At 42.9% G+C, this 21,775-nt stretch overlaps 1 protein-coding gene across 1 annotated transcript in view; it reads right to left on the bottom strand.

Moving 5' to 3' along the window:
- LOC144505331 (follistatin-related protein 5-like) overlaps window positions 1-21,775 on the bottom strand; it is a 361,136-nt gene that overhangs the window by 44,247 nt on the left and 295,114 nt on the right. Inside the window, exons 5-6 of the mRNA XM_078231451.1 lie at window positions 14,039-14,205; window positions 10,498-10,618 (exon numbers count right to left, since the gene is read on the bottom strand). Coding sequence (XP_078087577.1) covers window positions 10,498-10,618; window positions 14,039-14,205 — 288 coding nt within the window. The remainder of the gene's footprint in view (window positions 1-10,497; window positions 10,619-14,038; window positions 14,206-21,775) is intronic.

Here is a 21,775-nt window from a genome sequence, read left to right on the forward strand (position 1 = left end):
TTTGGATTAATTGTAATGTATTATCTGATAAAACTATGATGCATAAATACATTGTATGTAATGCTCTGTTATGCTGAAGTGGGTTTGGACCCTTAATGCTGCTTTCTGATTTGCACCTGAAAAGTCAAGCATGGGTGAATTAAAAATGATCTTTCAAATTTGGTTTTGTGAAGAAATATAGTTTATTTTCAATATTTTGGGGTTTATTGTGTTATTCTCTGAAGTAGACTTGTTTGTCTGAGTGTGTGTCAATGTCTGCCTAATTTAATTAAACAGAAGGCAGTTAGTTGCAAGGTTTAGGACATCAAAGGGTTGTAGGTGTGCAAGACATGCATTTGAATTAAATATAGCCAAGTTGAATTTTCTACAAGTAACAAGGTTACTACAAGGTTATTAAATTTTATTTTACTTGAAAGTGGGGGTAGTACGGGAGGAACATAAAAGAAATTAGATTCTGGGAAAGGTGAGTTTCAAAGAGAGCTAAGGACCATGAAATAAAGATGAAAGAGAAAAAAATAAGGAGGTTGAGAACTGCTTTGGAAGTGACCAGTAAGTGACCAGTAAGACGTCCTGGGATGCTGCTCTGTGCTGGAAAACGTTGTAGAGAAAATGAGCAGCCTTTCAGCTAACCCAGAAAAATTTCTGTTTTTTTTTCAGAAAGCAGTGTTTTGTTTTACAGTTTCTTAAATTTCCACAGCCGAGTGGGAGGTGAGAAGCCCAGTGACATCCCTTCCCTACAGCAATGCTGGCTTTGCCTTGTGGTCATTTTACTGACATTTTTAAACTTAAAACATAAGGGATTGTTGCCTAAAGGGGTATTTATTTTGAGTCCAACCCAGTAGATTTTTGGCGGAATGTTCTGTAAGACTAATTTCACCTGTGTAAATGTAATCTTTTGTGTTCAAGTTTTCTTTTCTTTTGTTAATAAATTTAATATTTTAAATCCTTAAAAGCGTTACTGGAACTTGTGGCTTCTGACTTCAGCACATGTATCTTCTCATGGTCAACATACAGAAAGAAAATAGATGTGATAAGCTTACCAAGTTTCTGTTTGGGATTTGGTTTGCGTGGCAACTACCACCTGCTGGATCATCGCAGTTTCTCGGGTAACAATTAGGGAACTTCAAATGAAACTATTGGATATTAATTTAACCAACTAGACTAGAAACTGATGGAATTTGATTGGCGTCTTTTCACAGCTTTCCCAGTTAAAATTGTGCAATATTTTCAGTGGGTGGTTATTCAAATGTAGTCAGGATGGTAACAATTGCTTAAAATTATCCCCAGATGTCCAAATTGTTGCGCCTTGTCTTTAAATATGTTTCAAAATAGGAACCAGTTTTCTGTCGGAACCAAGACAGATTATGATATAATATTACCATGCACTATGGACACTTGGCCCAAGCAAATACCTGGACGAAGTTGGTTGTCTGATCAGGATAGTTTAGACAGGTGGGACATGTTTCCACTAGAGTTGAGAAGAGTGAGAGGTGACTTGATTGAAGTATATAAGATCCCAAATGGTCTTGACAAGGTGAATGTGGAAAGGAAGTTTCCTCTCTCGTGGGTTAGTCCAGAACTAGAGGTCACTGTTTTAAAATTAGGAGTTGCCGTTCTAGGACCAAGATTAGGGGAATTTTGTTCTCTCAGAGGGTTGTGAGACTTTGGAACTTTTTGCCTCAGAAGGTGGTGGAGGTCATTGAATATTTTTAAGGCAGAGGTAGACAGATTATTGTTAGGCTCGGGAATCAAAAGTTATCAGGGGTAAATGGGAATGTGGAACTCGATAAACAAACAGCTCAGCCATGATCTTATGGAATGGCGGAGCAGGCTTGAGGGGCTGAATGGCCCATCTCTGCTCAGATTTGATGTGTTTGTAGTTCATGCTGGTTTCATTCTCCACTTGAGTCTCTTCTCATTTTCCCTTATCTAAACCTATTAGCATAACCCCCTATTCTTTTCTCCCTCATATCGTTAATGCGTATCAGGCCCTTCCTTAAATATATTCATGCTACTTGTCTCAACTACTCCCTGTGGAAGTATTCATTCTTACTTATTGAACTGGAAATTAGTCAAGATAAAGAAGCTTTGCCGTGGGTGCAAACTAAATTGAACACTCTTGGGGCATTAGCAAAGATGTGGAATCCAGATAATAGCTGATTAATTTACATTTCATGCAATAAGCCAGTAGCAAAAGCCAATTTGGGAAGCACTTACAACAATAACTTACATTTATAAAGCATCTTTCATGTAATGAAATGTCTCAAGATGCGATATAAAGGAACATTACAAAACATAGAGTTGGATTTCAGGGGGTGGTGTGGTCCCCAACTCCACCCCCAACTTAAAGATTGTGGGATAGCCCAGCACAATCCCATGGGCTGCTTCGCAGCAATTTAATGCCGGGAGCAGAATGCTGCAAGTTTCTCTGGAATCGGCCCCACCTTAGAGAGCCGTCGGCCAATTGGATGACCGGCAGCTCTGTAGTCTCAGCAGTGCCAGCTCAGGTTGGTGGTCACTGCTGGGACTGCAGGCAGTCCCATCATGCTGAGCAGCCCAGGTAATTCAGGGGCCAGGGTTTCAGCGAGGGGGGTGGTAAGGAGCATTGGGGGGAGGGGGCCAGGTTCGAGAAGCTTAGAGGGAAGATTGGGGGGGGCTGAATGGTCTTGCGAGGGACGTTCCTCCGATGGAGATGGACCAAGGGGGCTCACAAAGGAGGTGCCTCCCCCTTGCCCGATACCTGACTGAGCAGCTAAAGCTGCCAGTCGTTCTGTGTGGAATGGGACAGCCCATTTCCCAATGGCAGGAGAGTCACCCAACTCTTCCTCGACCCCAGGCAGGTCAGGGGTGGGTGAGTAGGCAGCAGGAAGGGCACCCACTGGATTTGATGTATTCCTCATCACGAAACCCACTGACGGGGGAGGGTATGATCAGCCCAAAGTATGACACTGAGTTAGTTACATAAGAAGGTGTTAGTTCTGATGACCAAAAGCTTTGTCAAAGTGGCAGGTTTTAAGGAGTGCCTTGAACGTGGAAATAGGGGTAGAGGGGCAGGAAGATGTGGGGAGGGTATCCAGAGCTTGAGACCGAGGGAACTGAAGGCATGCCAACGATAGTGGAACAACAGAGGAGTGCAGAGATCTTGGAGAGTTGTGGTTTGGATTGTCCAATGACTATGATGGGACCTGAAGCATGGACTCTATTTCTCTCTTCACCAACGCTGCCAGACTTCCTGACTAGCTGAGTGTTCTCACCAGTTTCTGTTTTTGCAGTTTTCCAGTATCCAGAATATTTTGCTTTAGCATTAGACCAGAATGGTCCTTTGCAGTCTGATATTGGTGGGTCGAAGGGCCTGTTCCTGTGTTGTACTGTTCTTTGTTATATATTTTCATGCTTGTAGCAATTTTGGAAGTATGCGTGGGAAAATTATCTTTAAAGAAAACCAGTGCAAATTCGAGCTGAAGTTGGGATTTGATGAGCGACCAATGCTACAGCATTGAAGTCATTCTTCTGACAATTATTCTGTGTAAATTTAACCCAAAAAACTTCCAAGTCAGTTTTCTGCTGTGATTAAGATGGTAAAAGCAGATGTGGAATCTATCATGAGTCACTAGGCTGAATATAGAAGATGACGGCTGTTGTTATTAATCCTTATCTCAGCTTTTTCTCAACCGTTAATTGCCGGAGCGAGTCATCTTATAATGTGCCTGGGGAGGGCAACAGATCAGTTGGGACCTCAGTGAATGGGGATACTTAACCCAAGGATATAAGGAAGGAGAAAGAAACAAAGGAACAACTGGCAGGGGGAGTACTTTAGCCAAATCAGGTAGAGAAAGGGAAATAAAGAGGGGGAAAGAAAGATTGCATTAAGAGAAAGAGAAAAGTGACAGAAAGGAACATGAAATCATCATAGAAAATCATAGAAACCCTACAGTGCAGAAGGAGGCCATTCGGCCCATCGAGTCTGCACCGACCACAATCCCACCCAGGGCCCTACCCCCACATATTTATCCGCTAATCCCTCTAACCTACGCATCTCAGGACTCTAAGGGGCAATTTTTAACCTGGCCAATCAACCTAACCCGCACATCTTTGGACTGTGGGAGGAAACCGGAGCACCCGGAGAAAACCCACGCAGATATGAGGAGAATGTGCAAACTCCACACAGACAGTGACCCGAGCCGGGAATCGAACCCAGGTCCCTGGAGCTGTGAAGCAGCAGTGCTAACCACTGTGCTACCATGCCGCCCTGAAACTGGGATATGATAGCTATCACTGAAACATGGCTAAGGGAGGGACAGGACTGGCAGCTCAATGTTCCAGGGTACACATGCTATAGGAAGGACAGAGCAGGAGGTAAGAGAGGAGGGGGAGTTCCACTTTTGATTAGGGAAAACATCACGGCAGTACTGACAGGGGATATATCTGAGGGTTCGCCCATTGAGTCTATATGGGCAGAACTGAGAAATAAGAAGGGGGGAATCACTTTGATAGGGTGGTACTATAGGCCCCCAAATAGCCAATGGGAAATTGAGGAGCAAATATGTAAGAAGATTACAGATAGCTCCAAGAAAAGTAGAGTGGTAATAGTAGCGGATTTTAACTTTCCCAACATTGATTGGGACAGCCATAGTATTAGAGACTTGAATGGAGCGAAATTTGTTGAGTGTATTCAGGAGGAATTTCTCATTCAGTACGTGAATGGCCCGACTAGAGAGGGGGTAAAACTTGACCTCCTCTTGGGAAATAAGGAAGGGCAGGTGACAGAAGCATTAGTGAGGGATCACTTTGGGACCAGTGACCATAATTCCATTACTTTTAAGATAGCTCTGGAGAACGGTAGGTCTGGCCCAAAAGTTAAAATTCTAAATTGGGGCAAGGCCAATTTTGGTGGTATCAGACAGGAACTTTCAAAAGTTAATTGGGGTAGTCTGTTGGCAGGCAAAAGGATGTCTGGTAAGTGGGAGGCTACCCTGGTAAGCATATTCCTCTTAGAGTGAAGGGGACGGCTAGTAGAAGTAGGGAACCCTGGATGACTCAGGATATTGAGGCCCTGGTCAAGAAGAAGAGGGAGGCACATGACATGCATTGGCAGCTGGGACCAAGTGGATCCCTTGAAGAGTATAGAGGGTGTAGGAGTAGAATTGAGAGAGAAATCAGGAGGGCAAAAAGGGAACACGAGATTGCTTTGGTAGATAAGGCAAAGGAGAATCCAAAGTGATTCTGCAAATACATAAAGGGCAAAAGAGTAACAAGGGAGGAAGTAGGTCCTCTTAAGGATCAACAAGGTCATCCATGTGCGGATCCACAAGAGATGGGCGAGATCCTAAATGAATATTTCTCATCAGTTGGGAAAGTCATGGATGTTAGGGAACTTGGGGAAATAAATCGTGATGTCTTGAGGAGTGTACATATAACAGAGAAAGAAGTGGCGGAAGTCTTAAAGCGCCTCAAGATATATAAATCCCTGGGACCTGATGAAGTGTATCCGAGGACGTTGTGGGAGGCTAGGGAAGAAATTGCGGGTCCCCTAGCAGAGATATTTGAATCATCGACAGCCACAGGTGAGGTGCCTAATGATTGGAGGGTAGCAAATGTCGTGCCTTTGTTTAAGAAGGGCTGCAGAGAAAAGTTTGGGAACTACAGACCAGTGAGCCTAATGTCTGTAGTGGGTAAGTTGTTCAAAGATATTTTCAGAGACAGGATCTACAGGCATTTTGAGAGGCAAGGACTGATTAGGGATAGTCAGCATGGCTTTGTGAGTGGAAAATCATGTCTCACAAATTTGATTGAATTTTTTGAAGTGGTAACCAAAAAGGTGGATGAGGGCAGTGCAGTTGATGTTGTCTACATGGACTTTAGCAAGGCCTTTGACAGGGTAGGTTGTTGCATAAGGTTAAATCTCACGGGATTCAGTGTGAGGTAGCCAAATGGATACAAAATTGGCTTGACGACAGAAGCCAGAGGGTGATTGTGGAGGGTTGTTTTTCAAACTGGAGGCCTGTGACCAGCGGTGTGCCTCAGGGATTGGTGCTGGGTCCACTTTTATTTGTCATTTATATTAATGATTTCGATGAGAATTTAGGAGGCATGATTAGTAAGTTTGCAGATGACATCAAGATTGGTGGCATAGTGGACAGCGAAGAACGTTATCGAGGATTGCAGTGGGACCTTGATCAATTGGGCCAGTGGGCATTGGGGAATGTTATAGAACAAAGAGATCTAGGGGTACAGGTTCATAGCTCCTTGAAAGTGGAGCCACAGATGGACGAGTAGTGAAGAAGGCATTCAGTATGCTTGGTTTCATTGGTCAGAACATTGAATAAGGAGTTGGGACGTCTTGTTGAAGTTGTACAAGACATTGGTAAGGCCACACTTGAAATACTGTGTACAGTTCTGGTCACCCTATAATAGAAAGGATATTATTAAACTAGAAAGAGTGCAGAAAAGATTTACTAGGATGTTACCGGGATTTGACGGTTTGAGTTATAAGGAGAGGCTGGATAGACTTGGACTTTTTTCTCTGGAGCATAGGAGGCTGAGGGGTGCTCTTATAGAGGTCTATAAAATAATGAGGGGCATAGATCAGCTAGATAGTCAATATCTTTTCCCAAAGGTAGGGGAGTCTAAAACCAGAGGGCATAAGTTTAAAGTGAGAGGGGAGAGATACACAAGGGTCCAGAGGGACATTTTTTCACACAGAGGGTGGTGAATGTCTGGAACAAGCTGCCAGAGGTAGTGGTAAAGGTGGGTACAATTTTGTCTTTTAAAAAGCGTTGGTAGACAGTTACATGGGTTAAGATGGGTATCGAGGGATATGGGCCAAGCGCAGGCAATTAGGACTCGCTTAGTGGTTAAAAAAAGGGGCGGCATGGACAAGTTGGGCCAAAGGGCCTGTTTCCATGCTGTAAACCTCTGTGTCTCTTTGACTCTATAAGAAAGAAAAGTAAGCATTTAAAAAGTGAGATTTTAAGAATTTCAAAACAACAATTTTGCACCTGAATGAATGAGTTTAAATGACTTAATTTCCTTATTAGAGAGTTTAGCTGGTACTGCATTAACAAATACCACATTGTTAGAACAGTTCTTAATCTGTGGTGGGTCTAATGGGCAATTAATGTGGGAACCTGTGATGTCCTAACTATGTTAGGGGTTGTGGGTTTTAACAAAAAGAAAGGAAGTGGTTTGCATGCATAGATTTAAACTAACAGCAATAGATTTATTCTAGCAGCTTTTGCCTGTACAGAGTACAAACTGAAAGTAAAACAGCAACCTGTGAAACACCCTATTGACATCAAATCATGTGACTAGCTCTTAAAGCAATCTGCAACCACTTAAATATATAATAGAACCTAACAGGTTTTTAAAATAATGGGGAAACTAAGGGCAAAATGTCTGTTTTGAAAACAAAGGGGCAGAGTCGATTTACCCACCTCTTAATTTCTTAATCCCCTGAATTAGTCAGTCACATTAATGAGGGACAGCGATAGGTGGGGGGTAGGGACAGATTGACAATGATGCTACTGTCAGAAATTGTTGAACTCACTTTTAAATCCAGAAGGCTGGAACATGTCTAATCTGAAGATGAGCTGTTGCTCCTCCAGTTTGTGTTGGCAACAACTTCAGACAGTGAATTCCCTCCTTCATCTTCACCCTATTTTTTATTTCTATCAATTTATTTTGATTTCTTCCATTGATTAATTTTCCCATCCCATTTTATTCCCCTTTCCATTTTTTTCTTCCCTTACAACTGTTACCCATTTCAGGTTGTACTTAGTCACACTGCTTGTCTTTGTTCTGCCATTGACATATTCCGATCTCTTGGAAATGGAAATGGCAGCTGTCGTGGCTAAGGATGCTAATGGACGCTATTAGCACTCTTCTTAGCCATGATCGTGATCATTTACATTTCCTTTGTCTTTTTGTCCATGGCATCTCTGTCAATCTTTCCCTACCCTCCACCTATTGCTGGCCTCTTTCTAGCCCCTACTGCTCCACCCCCACCACAACAGTATAAATCTCAACCTATTTCCAGACCTCTTTAGCTCTGACAAAGGTGCATTCAGACCTGAAACATTAGCTCTGTTCTGTCTCCACAGATGCTGTCAGGCCTGCTGAGATTTTCCAGCATTTTCTGTTTTTGTTTCAGATTCCAGCATCTACAGTAGTTTTTTCTTTTATGCACATTAATAATGGTGTACATCATTAACACAATATTACTTTTCCTTCAAGGTCTGTCACAATCTGCTCAAAGAAAATCGTGCAATGTTGGTCTGAGGAATCGGATGATCTCCTACAGGACTGCTTAGAGTCAATATTTAAAAACTCTGCAACCAGTACGCCACTACAGTAACTGACTTCATTAGTAAGTGTGTAGAAGACTGTGTGCCGAAGAAGCAAATCCGCGTGCTTCCCAACCGGAAACCATGGATGAACAGGGATATTCACCGTTTGCTGAAATCTAGGTCTGAGGCGACCCTGACCTATAGAAGAAAGCCAGATATGATCTGTGGAGATCCATCAAAGATGCCAAATGACAGTACGGACCAAGCTAGAATCCCAGGCTAGGCACACGGACTCCCACCGAATATGGAAAAGTCCGCAAGACACAACAGGCTTCAAGATGAAGGCATGTAAAATCGCCAGCTCTAATGCACCCCTCCCCGATGCGCTCAATGCATTCTAGGCCCATTTTGAGCAAGAGGTCAGCGAGTGCACGCCCTCCATCCCGGAAGCCTCGGACGAACTGGTACCCGCGGTCACCATTGCTGATGTCGGAGTAACCTTCTCAAAAGCCAACCTGCGGAAAACAGCTGGCCCAGATGGAGTACCCAGACGAGCACTCAGGTCTTGCACAGACCAGCTGGCGGGTGTATTCGCAGACATTTTCAAACTCTCTTTACACCAATTTGAGGTCCCTACCTGCTTTAAGAAGACGACCAACATCCCGGTACCAAAGAAAAGCCAGGCAATGTGCCTTAATGACTGTTGTCCGGTCGCTCTGGCATCCATCATCATGAAGTGCTTCGAAAGATTAGTCATGGCACAAATCAATTCCTTCCTCCCAGACTGCCTGCATCCATTACCGTTCACCTACCGTCACAAAAAGTCCACAGCAGACACCATCTCCCAAGCCCTACACTCAACCCTGGATCACCTAGATAACAAAGACACCTATGTCAGACTCCTATTCATAGACTACAGCTCAGCCTTTAACAACATTATTCCTACGAAACTCATCTCCAACTTCGTGGCCTGGCATTCAGCTTCTCCCTCTGCAACTGGATCCTAGACTTCCTATCCCACAGACCGCAGTCACTAAGGATAGGCAACAACACTTCCTCCATGATCATCCTCAGCATCAGTGCTCCACAAGGCTATGTCCTCAGCCCTTTACTGTACTCCTTATACACCTCTCACTGTGTGGCCAAATTCCTCTCCAATTCGATTTTCAAGTTTGCTGATGACACCACCATTGTGGGTCGGATCTCAAACACTGACAAGACACAGTACAGGAAAGAAATAGAGATTCTGGTGAACTGGTGCGATGACAATAATCTCTCACTCGATGTCAATAAAATAAAGGAGATGGTCATCGACTTCAAGAAGCATCGTGGAGGGCATGCCCCTGTCTACATCAATGAGGATGAAGTAGAAATGGTCGAGGGCTTCAAATTTATAGGTGTCCAGATCACCCACAATCTGTCCTGGTCCTACCATGCTGAAGCTATCGTTAAGAAAGCCCACCAATGCCTCTACTTTCTCAGGAGACTAAGGAAATTGGGTATGTCTGCTACAACTCTCACCAACTTCTACAGATGCACCATTGAAAGCATTCTTTCCGGTTGTATCACACTTGGTATGACTCCTGCCTTGTCCAAGATCATAATAAACTACAGAGGGTCGTGAACGAAGCCCAGTCCATCAGTCAAACCAGCCTCCCATCCATTGACTCTGTCGATACTTCCCGCAGCCTCAGAAAAGGAGCCAGCATAATCAAGGACCCCACATACCCCGGACATCTTCTTCCATCTTCCATCTTCTTCCATCGGGAAAAAGATACAAAAATCTGAGGTCACGTACCAACCGAAACAAAAACAGCTTCTTCTCTGTTGCCATCAGATTTTTGAATGGACGTACCTCACATTAAGTTGATCTTTCTCTACACTCTAGCTATGACTGTAACACTACATCCTGCACTCGCTCGTTTCCTTCTCTATGAACGGTATGTTTTGTCTGAACAGCGTGCAAGAAACAATACTTTTCACTGTATGTTAATAAATGAGACAATAATAAATAAAATCAATTATCTTGCTCTTTATTACATATTTGATCCATTTCAAGGTATATGTGAATTATAAATACCAGAAGAGTCAAGTTGCCATTGCAGGTAATCCAGGTGTTATAAAACTTAATTTGTGATTAGAAAATAATCAGATTACATGCTATGTGATATTTGAAGATTGTCTATGACTGTCAGGTAAGACACTTACTAACCATTCACCTGCAGGATGTGGGTCTGGAGAAGCTCATCATAACCGAAAGCATGACAGGTATAATTCCCCATGTGAATCGTTGTAACTTTAGTAATATAAAGGGAGCCGTCATCCCCAAAATCCTGCAAAGTCAACAGAAAAACCCACAGTTTTATAATGAACAGCAGGTAGCCCAAGCATGAAATAAGCACAAAAGTGAAATATGCTCTTCAGAAAAGTACAACACTGCTGATCAATAGAAAGCCCTAAAGCACTGAGAATTGTCTTACTTGTTGCAGTGATTTAATATAAATTGATTATGGTGAGAGAAAACTAGAAGAAAACAATTGCAAATCTCATGGTTTTGTTAAAAATAAGCAAGACGGTGCATGGAGGACGTGGGCGAATAGACTGTAGGCAAGAATGATATATTTGGCCATCCCAGGATCCCATCCACGTTTAAGTTTATTTGTGTCACAAATGGGCTTACATTAACACTTGTGGAGGTATTGGTGGTGATCTTTCAGGAATCACTGGAGGCAGGAAGGGGACCAGAGGACTGGAAAGTAGTGAATGTAACACCGCTGTTTAAGAAGGGAGGGAAACAACAAACAGGAAATTATAGGCCAGTTAGCCTGACTTCGGTCATTGGCAAGATTTTAGAGTCCATTATTAAAGTATTAGCATTATTATTATCATCGCAGTATACTTGGAAGTGTTAAATAAGTTAAGTGCCCATGGTGTTAATGGTAAGATCTTGGCATGGATAGAGGTTTGGCTGACTGGCAAAGAGTAGGTCTTTTTCAGGATGGCAGCCGGTGAATAGTGGTGTGCTTCAGGGGTCAGTGCTGGGACCACAACTTTTCACAATATAGATTAACGATTTGGAGGAAGGAACTGAAGGGCACTGTTGTTAAGTTTGCAGATAATACAAAGATATGTAGAGGGACAGGTAGTATTGAGGAAGCAGGGGGGCTGCAGAAGAACTTGGACAGGTTAGGAGAGTGGGCAAAGAAGTGGCAGATGGAATACAATGTTGAAAAGTGTGAGGCTATGCACTTTGGAAGGAGGAATGGAGGCATAGACTATTTTCTAAATGGGACAATGCTGAGGAAATCAGAAACACAAAGGGACTTGGAAGTCATTGTTCAAGATTCTCTTGAGGTTAACGTGAAGGTTCTGTTGGCAGTTAGGAAGGCAAATGCAATGTTAGCATTCATGTCGAGAGGGCTAGAATACAAGAGCATGGATGTACTTCTGAGTCTGAATAAGGCTCTGGTCAGACCCCATTTTGAGTATTGTGAGCAGTTTTGGGCCCCGTATCTAAGGAAGGATGTGCTGGCCTCGGAAAGGGTCCAGAGGAGGCTCAAAAGAATGATCGCTGGAATGAAGAGCTTGTCGTATGAGAAACGGTTGAGGACTCTGGGTCTGTACTCATTGGAGTTTAGAAGGATGAGGGGGGAATCTTATTGAAACTTACAGGATACTGCAAGGCCTGGATAGAGTGGACGTGGAGAGGATGTTTCCACTAGTAGGAAAAACTAGAACCAGAGGACACAACCTCAGGCTAAAACAGAGATGAAGAGGAATTTCTTCGGCCAGAGAGTGGTGAATCTGTGGAACTCTTTGCCGCAGAAGGCTGTGGAGGCCAGGTCATTGAGTGTCTTTAAGACAGAGATAAATAGGTTCTTGATTAATAAGGGGGTCAGAGGTTATGGGGAAAAGGCAGGAGAATGGGGATGAGGAAAATATCAGCCATGATTGAATGGAGGAGCAGACTTGATGGGCCGAGTGACCTAATTCTGCTCCTATGTCTTATGGTCTTAACACCGCAATAAAGTTACTGTGAAAATCCCCTTGTCGCTACACTTTGGTGCCTGTTCTGATGCACTGAGAGAGAATTTAGCATGGCCAATGCACCTAACCAGATGTCTTTCGGACTGTGAGAGGAAACTGGAACACCCGGAGGAAACCCACACAGACATGGGGAGAATGTGCAAACTCCACACAGACAGTGACACAAGCGAGGAATCGAACCCGGGTCCCTGGTGCTGTGAGGCAGCAGTGCTAACCACTGTGCCACCGTGCTGCGTCAACCCACCTTGCAGTTGTGCAAGCTGTGGTATTTTGTTTGGAGCTAAGTGTGGTCGGTGCAGACTCAATGGGCCAAATGGCCTCCTTCTGCGCTGTAGGGATTCTATTCTAAGTGGTGCCAGAAGTATACAGTTTATCAGCACTTATCTCACATTTTATGACTTGTTGATTAATGATAGCTCTGCATGAAAATGGGCAATTGTTCACCCTAGGAGATGTCTTGACGTGAAGCCTACGCCAATACGTTCTTCCTTTTTGCTTGATGTCTGTGTTGAGGTCATTTAAATCCTGCTATGAAGCTCATTTAACATTTTAGGTACGGAGGTATTTTGGGAAAGAATAATCCCACCAGTTCAGATGCTGATCCTAACCTACCATGCCAACCCACGGGTTTAGAATGTTTGCAAAAACAGAGCTCCAGCGCCGCAGTACCTGCTTCGGGGAAGTGAGGGGAGAACAACTGGGACTTAATTACATGGCTCTGATCCTATTATTGTGGATGTAGAAACATAGAAAAGTAAATGAGATGTAGTCCTAAAATACTTGTACAGCTATAAGGCAAATAAATTAATATTCCTTAAAGCCTTGCGGTTATTTTAAAATAATTGGTTGCTTTGATGCACAGTGACTGAAGAAAGCATAGACAATTAAGAGATGAATGATAGCATTAGAGAATGGAACATTCAGCAGGACTTTCAACCTTGTCGGGAGGGGTAAAACAGGCGATAGTGACTCGGCCGTCAGTTTTACATCTCACTTGATAACCATCTTTTGAGGATGGCCTGAAACAGATTATATTAGATCAGTCATCCATTATATATCACTCCTCATTTGTATCTCCTTCGACTTCACTGGGAGTTGAACTATGGCAAGATATATAATGGACAGCCAACTTCACACTGTCCATTTTACATTATCAACAAAGCTTTAAATGAATGTGTTATATTCATTTAAATGGAATGAAGAGCTTGCTGTGTGAGGAACGGTTGAGGACTCTGGGTCTGTACTCGTTGGGAGTTAGAAGGATGAGGAGGGATCTTATTGAAACTTACAAAACACTGCAAGGCCTGGATAGAGTGGACGTGGAGAGGATGTTTCCACGTTGGTAGGAAAAACTAGAACCAGAGGGCACAACCTCAGGCTAAAGGGACGATCCTTTAAAACAGAAATGAGGAGGAATTTCTTCAGCCAGAGAGTGGTGAATCTGTGGAACTCTTTGCCACAGAAGGCTGTGGAGGCCGGGTCATTGAGTGTCTTTAAGACAGAGATAGATAGATTATTGATTAATAAAGGGATCAGGGGTTATGGAGAAAAGGCAGGAGAATGAGGATGAGAAAAAAAATCAGCTATGATTGAATAGTGGAGCAGACTCGATGGGCCGAGGTGCCTAATTCTGCTCCTATGTCTTGTGGTCTTATGTGAAAAAGGCAAACAAATTCCACTGAGGGCAAGTTCAGTAGGTCACGTACATTGATGTCTTCTAGATCCAAGAAATTTAATATGATCCCGTTGTGCTTCCAGATAATCGGTGGTCTCAGGGTGCCCTGAATAGCACACGATAATACGGCGCTCAGTCCCACGGTTACTGTGGTTACACTGATCTTCTTATCTTCAGGGAGAATCAGCTGAATAACCTCTGAAAAAAGATAGCATTGAGATCTCATTAAATTGAGCATTTTCTTTTACAATCTCAAGCAATTTTAAAAACAATATGTACATCAAAAGTAATCCTAACTCACAGAGGATTTTAAGCACACATTGGAACTTCTTAACAAGTGGTCAACCGAGCCAACAATCTTAATTTTCCAGGGATGAAGGGACTGTTGACTGAGAAACACTTATTTAAACAAACAAACAAACAAGGAAAATGATACTGTAGAAGGGTCAGATGGTCGTGAAACATTAACTCTCTTTTCTCTTCACAGATGCTGCCAGACCTGGTGAGTTTATCCAGCATTTGCTTTTATTTCAGATTTTCAGCATCTGCAGTCTTCTATTTTTAAATGGTTGACGGTGTCTGGCATGGGTAGCTGAAATGCCAATTTTGATATAACAGTGGCACCATAACAGAGATGGTGCTTTCTCTAAAGAACAATTGAAGATCATAAAATATGGTGCACACGCATGCTTGCAAAGTCTCCTTCGGTCACTCTTTACAGCTTAGTCCAAATGCTTTTTCAGTCAATCAAAAACTGTCTGCCGCAATGTACAGAGTGTGTCTCTCAGGACACATTGAATGGATTTTATTTTGTCATTACAATACTGTTCCGCGACCTAATAAAGACAGCAAGGGGACAACATCCTGACTAGGTTACTTGCAGAAAGTATCTTCAGTAGGTTTATAGAGCAACAAGTAGAATCTTACTGAGACACATCATACCCCAATATGCTTAGATAATACCGTGTCATCAAACTCTATTTTTTATTAATTCATTTACAGGATGTGGGTATCTCTGGCTAGGCCAGCATTTATTGCTCATCCCTAAAAGGTGGTAGTGAGCTGCCTTCTTGAATGACTGCAGTCCCACAGTACATCCAAAGTGCTGTTAGGGAGGCATTTCCAGGATTTTGGTCCAGTGGAGTCAAGGAATGCTGATATATTTCAAAGTCAGGGTGGTGTGTGACCTGGAGGGGAACTTCCAGGTGGTGGTGTTCCCATGAGTCTGCTGCCCTTGTCCTTCTAGATGGTAGTGGTCATGGATTTGGAAAGTGCTGCTGAAAGTGTCTAGGTGATTTCCCTCCAAGCATCTTGCAGATGGTACACACAGCTGCCACTGTTCATCAGTGGTGGAAGAAGTGAATGTTATGGAAGGAGTGCCGAACAAGTGGGCTGCTTTGTCCTGGATGGTGCCGAGCTTCTTGAGTGTTGTTGGAGCTACATCCCGGCAAGTGGGAGACCCTTAGATAATATCATATCTTCATCTTAGATCTCTCTCGCAACCACCCAGAGATTTGAGGCATTTAGTGGTAATTATTTTAATGGGTAGATGTAATGATAGAGTAGAACGAACAGAAACATGTGAACATATGAATAAGGAGCAGGAGTAGGCTATTCAGCCCCTTGAGCCTGCTTCACTATTTAATAAGATTATGGCTGATCTGACAGTAACCTCAAATCTGCATTGCACCAACCCCCCAATAACCTATCATCTCCTTGTTTACCAAGAATCTATCCACCTCTCCCTTAACAATATACAAAGTCTCTGCTTTTACCACCTTTTCAGAGAGGTCCAAAGACTCACAGCCCTCTGAGTGAAAATATTTTGCCTCATCTCCATTTTAAGTAGGCGACCCTTATTTTTAAACAGTGAGCCCGTAGTTCTAGATTCTCCCACAAGAGGAAACTTCCTCCTAACATCTACCCTGTCAAGACCCCTCAGGATCTTATGTTTCAATCAAGTCACCTCTTACTCTTCTAAATTCTAGCGGATACAAGCCTAACTTGAACACCCTTTCATCATCAGACAATCCACTCAATCCGGGAATTAGTCTGGTAAATCTTCTCTGAACTGCATCCAATGCAAATACATCCTTCCTTAAATAAGGTGACCAATACGCTAAGATTTTGAAAATTCTACTAATTTTTAGGGTGTGTAAAATATTTGGAGTTTAATCTTTAACCATAATTTATCTTCAATGGCTCAGTTTGAATTTCTGCTAGTTGGAATTCATTACAGGCAGGCAGTTGCTTGTGAGAATCAGAATTGTTTCATGATTTTAAGTTCCTGAGCAGAACAGCTGTTCTGCCACAAGACAATTTGATGTTTTTTTTAATCATTAAAAGACTAAAGCAGTCTGAACTTAGAATGACATAAACAAAACCCACATATTGCTTTAATTGATCTGTACCAGAAGGAAGCCTTTATTTTCTGTTTGTATGATTAAATGATATTGACAAGATAATGTGACTTTACCTGGCACTGTTCTGTATTTAATAGAAATGTGTTATTTGCTTGTAAGGGAATGTTACATGTAGGCCAGATCAGGTAAGGACGGCAGATTTCCTTCCCTAAAGGACATAGAATCATAGAATCCCTATAGTGCAGAAGGAGGCTCATCGAGTTTGAACTGACCACAATCCCACCCAGCCCCTATCCCCTTAACCCCACCCACTTACCTTGCTAGTCCCCCTGATACTAAGGGGCAATCAACCTAACCCACACATCTTTGGAGTGCGGGAGGAAACTGGAGCACCCGGATGACACCCGCGCAGACATGGGGAGAAGGTACAAACTCCACACAGACAGTGACCCGGGGCTGGAATCAAACTCAGGTCCCTGGAGCTGTGAGGCAGCAATGCTAACCACTGCGCCACCCTGCCGTTCATAATGAGTGAGCCAGATGGGGTTTTCCGACAATGGTCATCAGTAGATTCTTAATTCCAGATTTGTTTAATTAAATTCAAATTCCACCATCTGCTGTGGTGGGATTCGAATCCGGGTCCCCAGAACATTAGCTGAGTTTCTGGATTCATAGTCTAGCAATCGTACAACTAGGCCATTGCCTTCCCTTTCAGAACATTCTAAAGCTTGGGTGCAGCTTCCCTTTCAGAAGCTGGCTTTAATGGTGCAGGTTAGCTTTAGTTCATGATTCCCTCACGCAATTTTGCATCCCTCACCCAAGTGTGCATCCACTCAACAGCTCACTTAGCACTGGTTTCATGTTGAAATCTTTCAAATAAACAGAATTACAACAGGCGCAGAGTGATCCTTTACCATGCTACCCATGTCTGTTTTCAGGTCCTGTCTAAATTTGTCGCCCAATAAATTTGAGAATCAAGCAAACAAAATTACACAGAAGGAGAGGCACATTCGGTACCACAAAAGGGTGAGTTGTTTTTCATAAATTTCTTGCTAATGAATTTCTAATATCACCTCCTATTCCCAACAATCAACTGCATCATCTCATCAGCAGTAGATTAATCGTTAGTCCTGTGGAGTGAGTGTCATTGCTCACCAACAACAAGGACATTATTGTCAGAACTTCTCACCCAGCCTTACAATAGTCCTAAAAGTGAATAAAGTGCTCACAAGTAATTGAAGTGATTTATAGTATAAAACTACAGACACCAAAAAGTCGTTCAGGATGCTGAAACAACAACAGATAATGCTGGAAAATCTCAGCAGGTCTGACAGCATCTGTGGGGAGAGAATGGAGCCAGGGTTTTGAATCTAGATGACCCTTCATCAGAGCTAAGAGCAAAGCGAACCAGCAGAGATTTATACTATTGGGGTGGGCGGGGGGGAGTGGGGGTGGAATTGAACAAAGGGAATGCAAATGAGGATACAGAAGGCTGAGAAGGTGCCAAGAATATCCGACTCCACACCTGCTCCCTGCCACCCACCTCCCCACCCCAATAGTATAAATCTCTGCTGATTCTCTTTGCTCTTAGCTCTGATGAAGGTTCATCGAGACTCAAAATGTTGGCTCCATTCTCTCCCCACAGAGGCTGTCAAACCTGCTGAGATTTTCCAGCATTTTCTGTTTTTGTTTCAGATTCCAGCATCCACAGTACTTTGCTTTTATTCAAGATTCTGAGTTAGTCTTGGAAGTCCAATGCTATTAAAGTTTGTTGAACCTTGAGATCACGTGACGTATGAATATGAAAAGTATTGTTGCTTCTTGTCTGCCGCACAGTCTGTTTTAACCCTTATACGGTGGACAAATAACTACGAGCAGACGTCTTATTGGTACAACCAATATTTATTTAAACCCACACAATCAATAATCACCCACCCAACCAACGATAAGTTATCTTACAGGAAAATACTAAAGTTCAACTCCAATACAAGACCTTGACTTAACTTTGCGTGACTGGCAACTACCCAAGCAGATATTGGCCTTTATCTGTGCGCTGGTCTCGGTAGTCCTCTGCGTAGTCCGGTCCTTTGGTCTGGTCTGACACTCTGGCTCTGGTCTTCCTTCCTTCTTGGGTGTGGTGGCTCTCCTCGTGCTGGTCGTCACTGGCAATGGTCACTGTTGTTGTAGCTCGTTCATGGGGTCAGAGAGAGAGAGAGCGAGAGAGAGAGAGAGCTTCTTCTGTTGTGCAGCAGCTTTTATCCCTGCCTGGTTTCGTGTCCTTTTGGGCGGTCTCCAGATTCTTGTCAATCAATCGATCAGGGCTTGATCACCCTGTTCGATAAGAGTCCAATCAGGTGCTGCCACACCGATCTCTGGGTGCGTACCCAACGGCCATGCCTGTAGGTGCTGGAGGCACATAGGTCACATACCTCCCTCCCAAATAAGGGGTCACGGTGCCCTTACGTCTGGTAAACAACCCAGTATGACCAGAAAGTCTCTTTGATCCTGGAGATGACCCATATCCTGTGGATTCACACGTCCGGGTTGCAGCCTGTTTGTCTCTGGTCTTTTAAACTGCAGCCTGTCGTTTTGCCCAATTGTCCCAGAGTGCTTTACAAATCGCCATTTTAGATGGCCCAATTGGACACAGTGTTAAAAGAAGTCCTTTGTTAAAGAGGAACAATCATCAAGGTGGGAAGCAATTTTAATGGCCAATTCTGTACTCCTATAATCCCAGTAAGAAGTTTAAAGTTAAAGTCCAACAGGTTTATTTGGTAGCAAAAGCCACACAAGCTTTCGAAGCTCTAAGCCCCTTCTTCAGGTGAGTGGGAATTCTGTTCACAAACAGAGCTTATAAAGACACAGACTCAATTTACATGAATAATGGTTGGAATGCGAATACTTACAACTAATCAAGTCTTGAAGAAACAAAACAATGGGAGTGGAGAGAGCATCAAGACAGGCTAAAAAGATGTGTATTCCCAGCCATGTTTTCAAGAGCTCATTGCAAGAAATCACAGGCACGTAACACTCCATCCATTAATGGTCAGCGGGACAGAATCAGAAGCTGTGTGCTCCCTACTAATGGCACACTTTTGTAGAAGTCTGGGAGCAAGTAATTTGCCATGTAATTTAAAGCACTCTGTTAGAAATATAGGAAGGAAGGTCATATATAATATCCCTTCTCGAATAATGGGAATAATTACTTTCAACTTCAGCACTTACCTAGCAACCTGGAGGAGCAAAGTGTTGTAGAACCTGCTTGATTTTTGTTCCCTTGAAATGAATACATACTGCGATTGATTTACTCTGCCAAGTTACTGCCCAGATGGTGAAATTTGCCCTTAATGTCTTCTCTCTCACAGTACACACCATTTCGTTTGTCAAGAAAAACAATTAGTATGAACGTGCCAAAGAACACGGGAGAATTTTAAAATGGAGGTGCCCCTGGACCAGAAGTCAGTGTGGGTCATCATTGCAACACAACGGGAATGCTAAGTACACAGTTACCCATTTTCTATTGATTAATCCTTGTTTAATTCACTGCAGAATTGGTCAATAAATTAGCAACCAACCATCCTCTACCACAAAGCAAATCAGGACATATAGGAAAAGGCAATGAACTATTTGTGTCAGTACCAATAAGCAATTTACAACTAAACATTTTTGTGACTACAAGCTTCAAATTAGACCATACTTTTCTATTTTAAAGCACCGGGTGCAGTTAATATTTGCATGGTTTTTAGATTTGCAACTGTTGCTTCAAAATAACTCTATTTGCAAATCTGATTTCAGCAACAGACATAAAAGGGAACTGGTAGAAAATGACTACGTGTGTTTTATTTGACTGAACATTTGTCAGCCTTGTGTGAAAAATAACTTGGCGAAATTCGTACTTTGAATAGAAAACCAAGCCACTGTTTGCTATATGGTCATCAATTTCATCTTATAGTTGTACTACATCAGCTGTGGGGCGGCATGGTGGCACAGTGGTTAGAAATGCTGCCTCACAGCGCCAGGGACCCGAGTTCGATTCCTGGCTTGCGTCACTGTGCGGAGTCTGCACGTTCTCCCCGTGTCTGCGTGGGTTTCATCTGGGTGCTCTGGTTCCCTCCCACAATCCGAAAGACATGCTGGTTAGGTGCATTGGCCATGTTAAATTCTCCCTCAGTGTATCCGAACAGGTGCCGGAGTGTGGTGACTGCGCCCATGGATCGCTTTGGAAGGAATAGTTAACTAAAACATCAAAGGACTGCAGTTTGTAAATGAGACCAGTGACAACAATCATCACGTCTATTTTCAGACATTTCTAATTTTATAGTGCCTAGTCATAAAATCATTGCACAGAAAGGTATCTATAGTACAAGCAGGCTGCATCAACCAGCATTTAGCTAGCTATCAACATCTGCATAAATCTCTCTTTCATCAACTATACAGATGCTTGAAGGGGACTTTTTCTGGGCATGATTTTATGCTTGAAAATCATCATTCGCCTCAGATTAACATCAATGGTGAGACAGGAAACTAAATTCAATAGCAAGCGTTCTAACTGCCAGACCTTCTCATGTCAGTGATTCTAATTGACTTGCGACCTCAACAGTGTAATTGTTGGAACATTATCCACCTTTCCCATAACCAACGTGGTATGGACAGAGTGATTTGTAGGGCACCAGGATCATTTGAGACTTCAGGAAGTGGTCACTCCTACGCTTTTGCGAGTCATTCCAGGCCCAGATGAGAGCCATGTGCAACAGTGGGGAACCAGTGAACTGGCAATGGTGAAGGCAGAAGAGCTAAAAGTTCCAGGGACAATTCTTGTTTAAAGGACGAGGGTCCTTTGGGAAGAGGATTTGCATTTCCTTTAATGCGTCATGTATTCTTTTGTATTCTCATGTATTCTTTTCCCTACTCAGGTTCCTCATTGCTAACTGAAATTGAAATAGGAGGCTCTCAGGAGCAACTGAAGAGGAAACTGAATGATTGCGAGGCACAGAGAAATGAGGAAAGGACTTGTCCTTCAGCAGATCAGTGAGCTGATTGGGCACAATTAATGAAAACCTGAAAAGTGAAATAATTCCTTTTGCCAGTCATCCGGCAAACCTTCATCAGTGGTTGTCCAAATTTTGACAGGGAAGTAAGTTTGTCTGGTGAACCAGCACCAATTACTCCATCCATTGAGTCTCTCACATTGATCCTTGAAAAGCCTTTTACTTTTTTAGCATTGCAGATATAGCATGACTCTTCTCACATTTTCCGATGGAGTGGCCCTACTGGATTCTTCACCCCAATTTTTTAAGTCCAGAGAAAGATCAGCCATAAATCAGGGTTGACCTCAGTGTTATAACTAAAATCCTTTCCTGAAAATTATTTATTCTTTACTGAATACTTATTTGTTCTTTATTTTT

The sequence above is a fragment of the Mustelus asterias genome, chromosome 16 (genome assembly GCF_964213995.1).
Source record: "Mustelus asterias chromosome 16, sMusAst1.hap1.1, whole genome shotgun sequence".
NCBI lineage: Eukaryota > Metazoa > Chordata > Chondrichthyes > Carcharhiniformes > Triakidae > Mustelus > Mustelus asterias.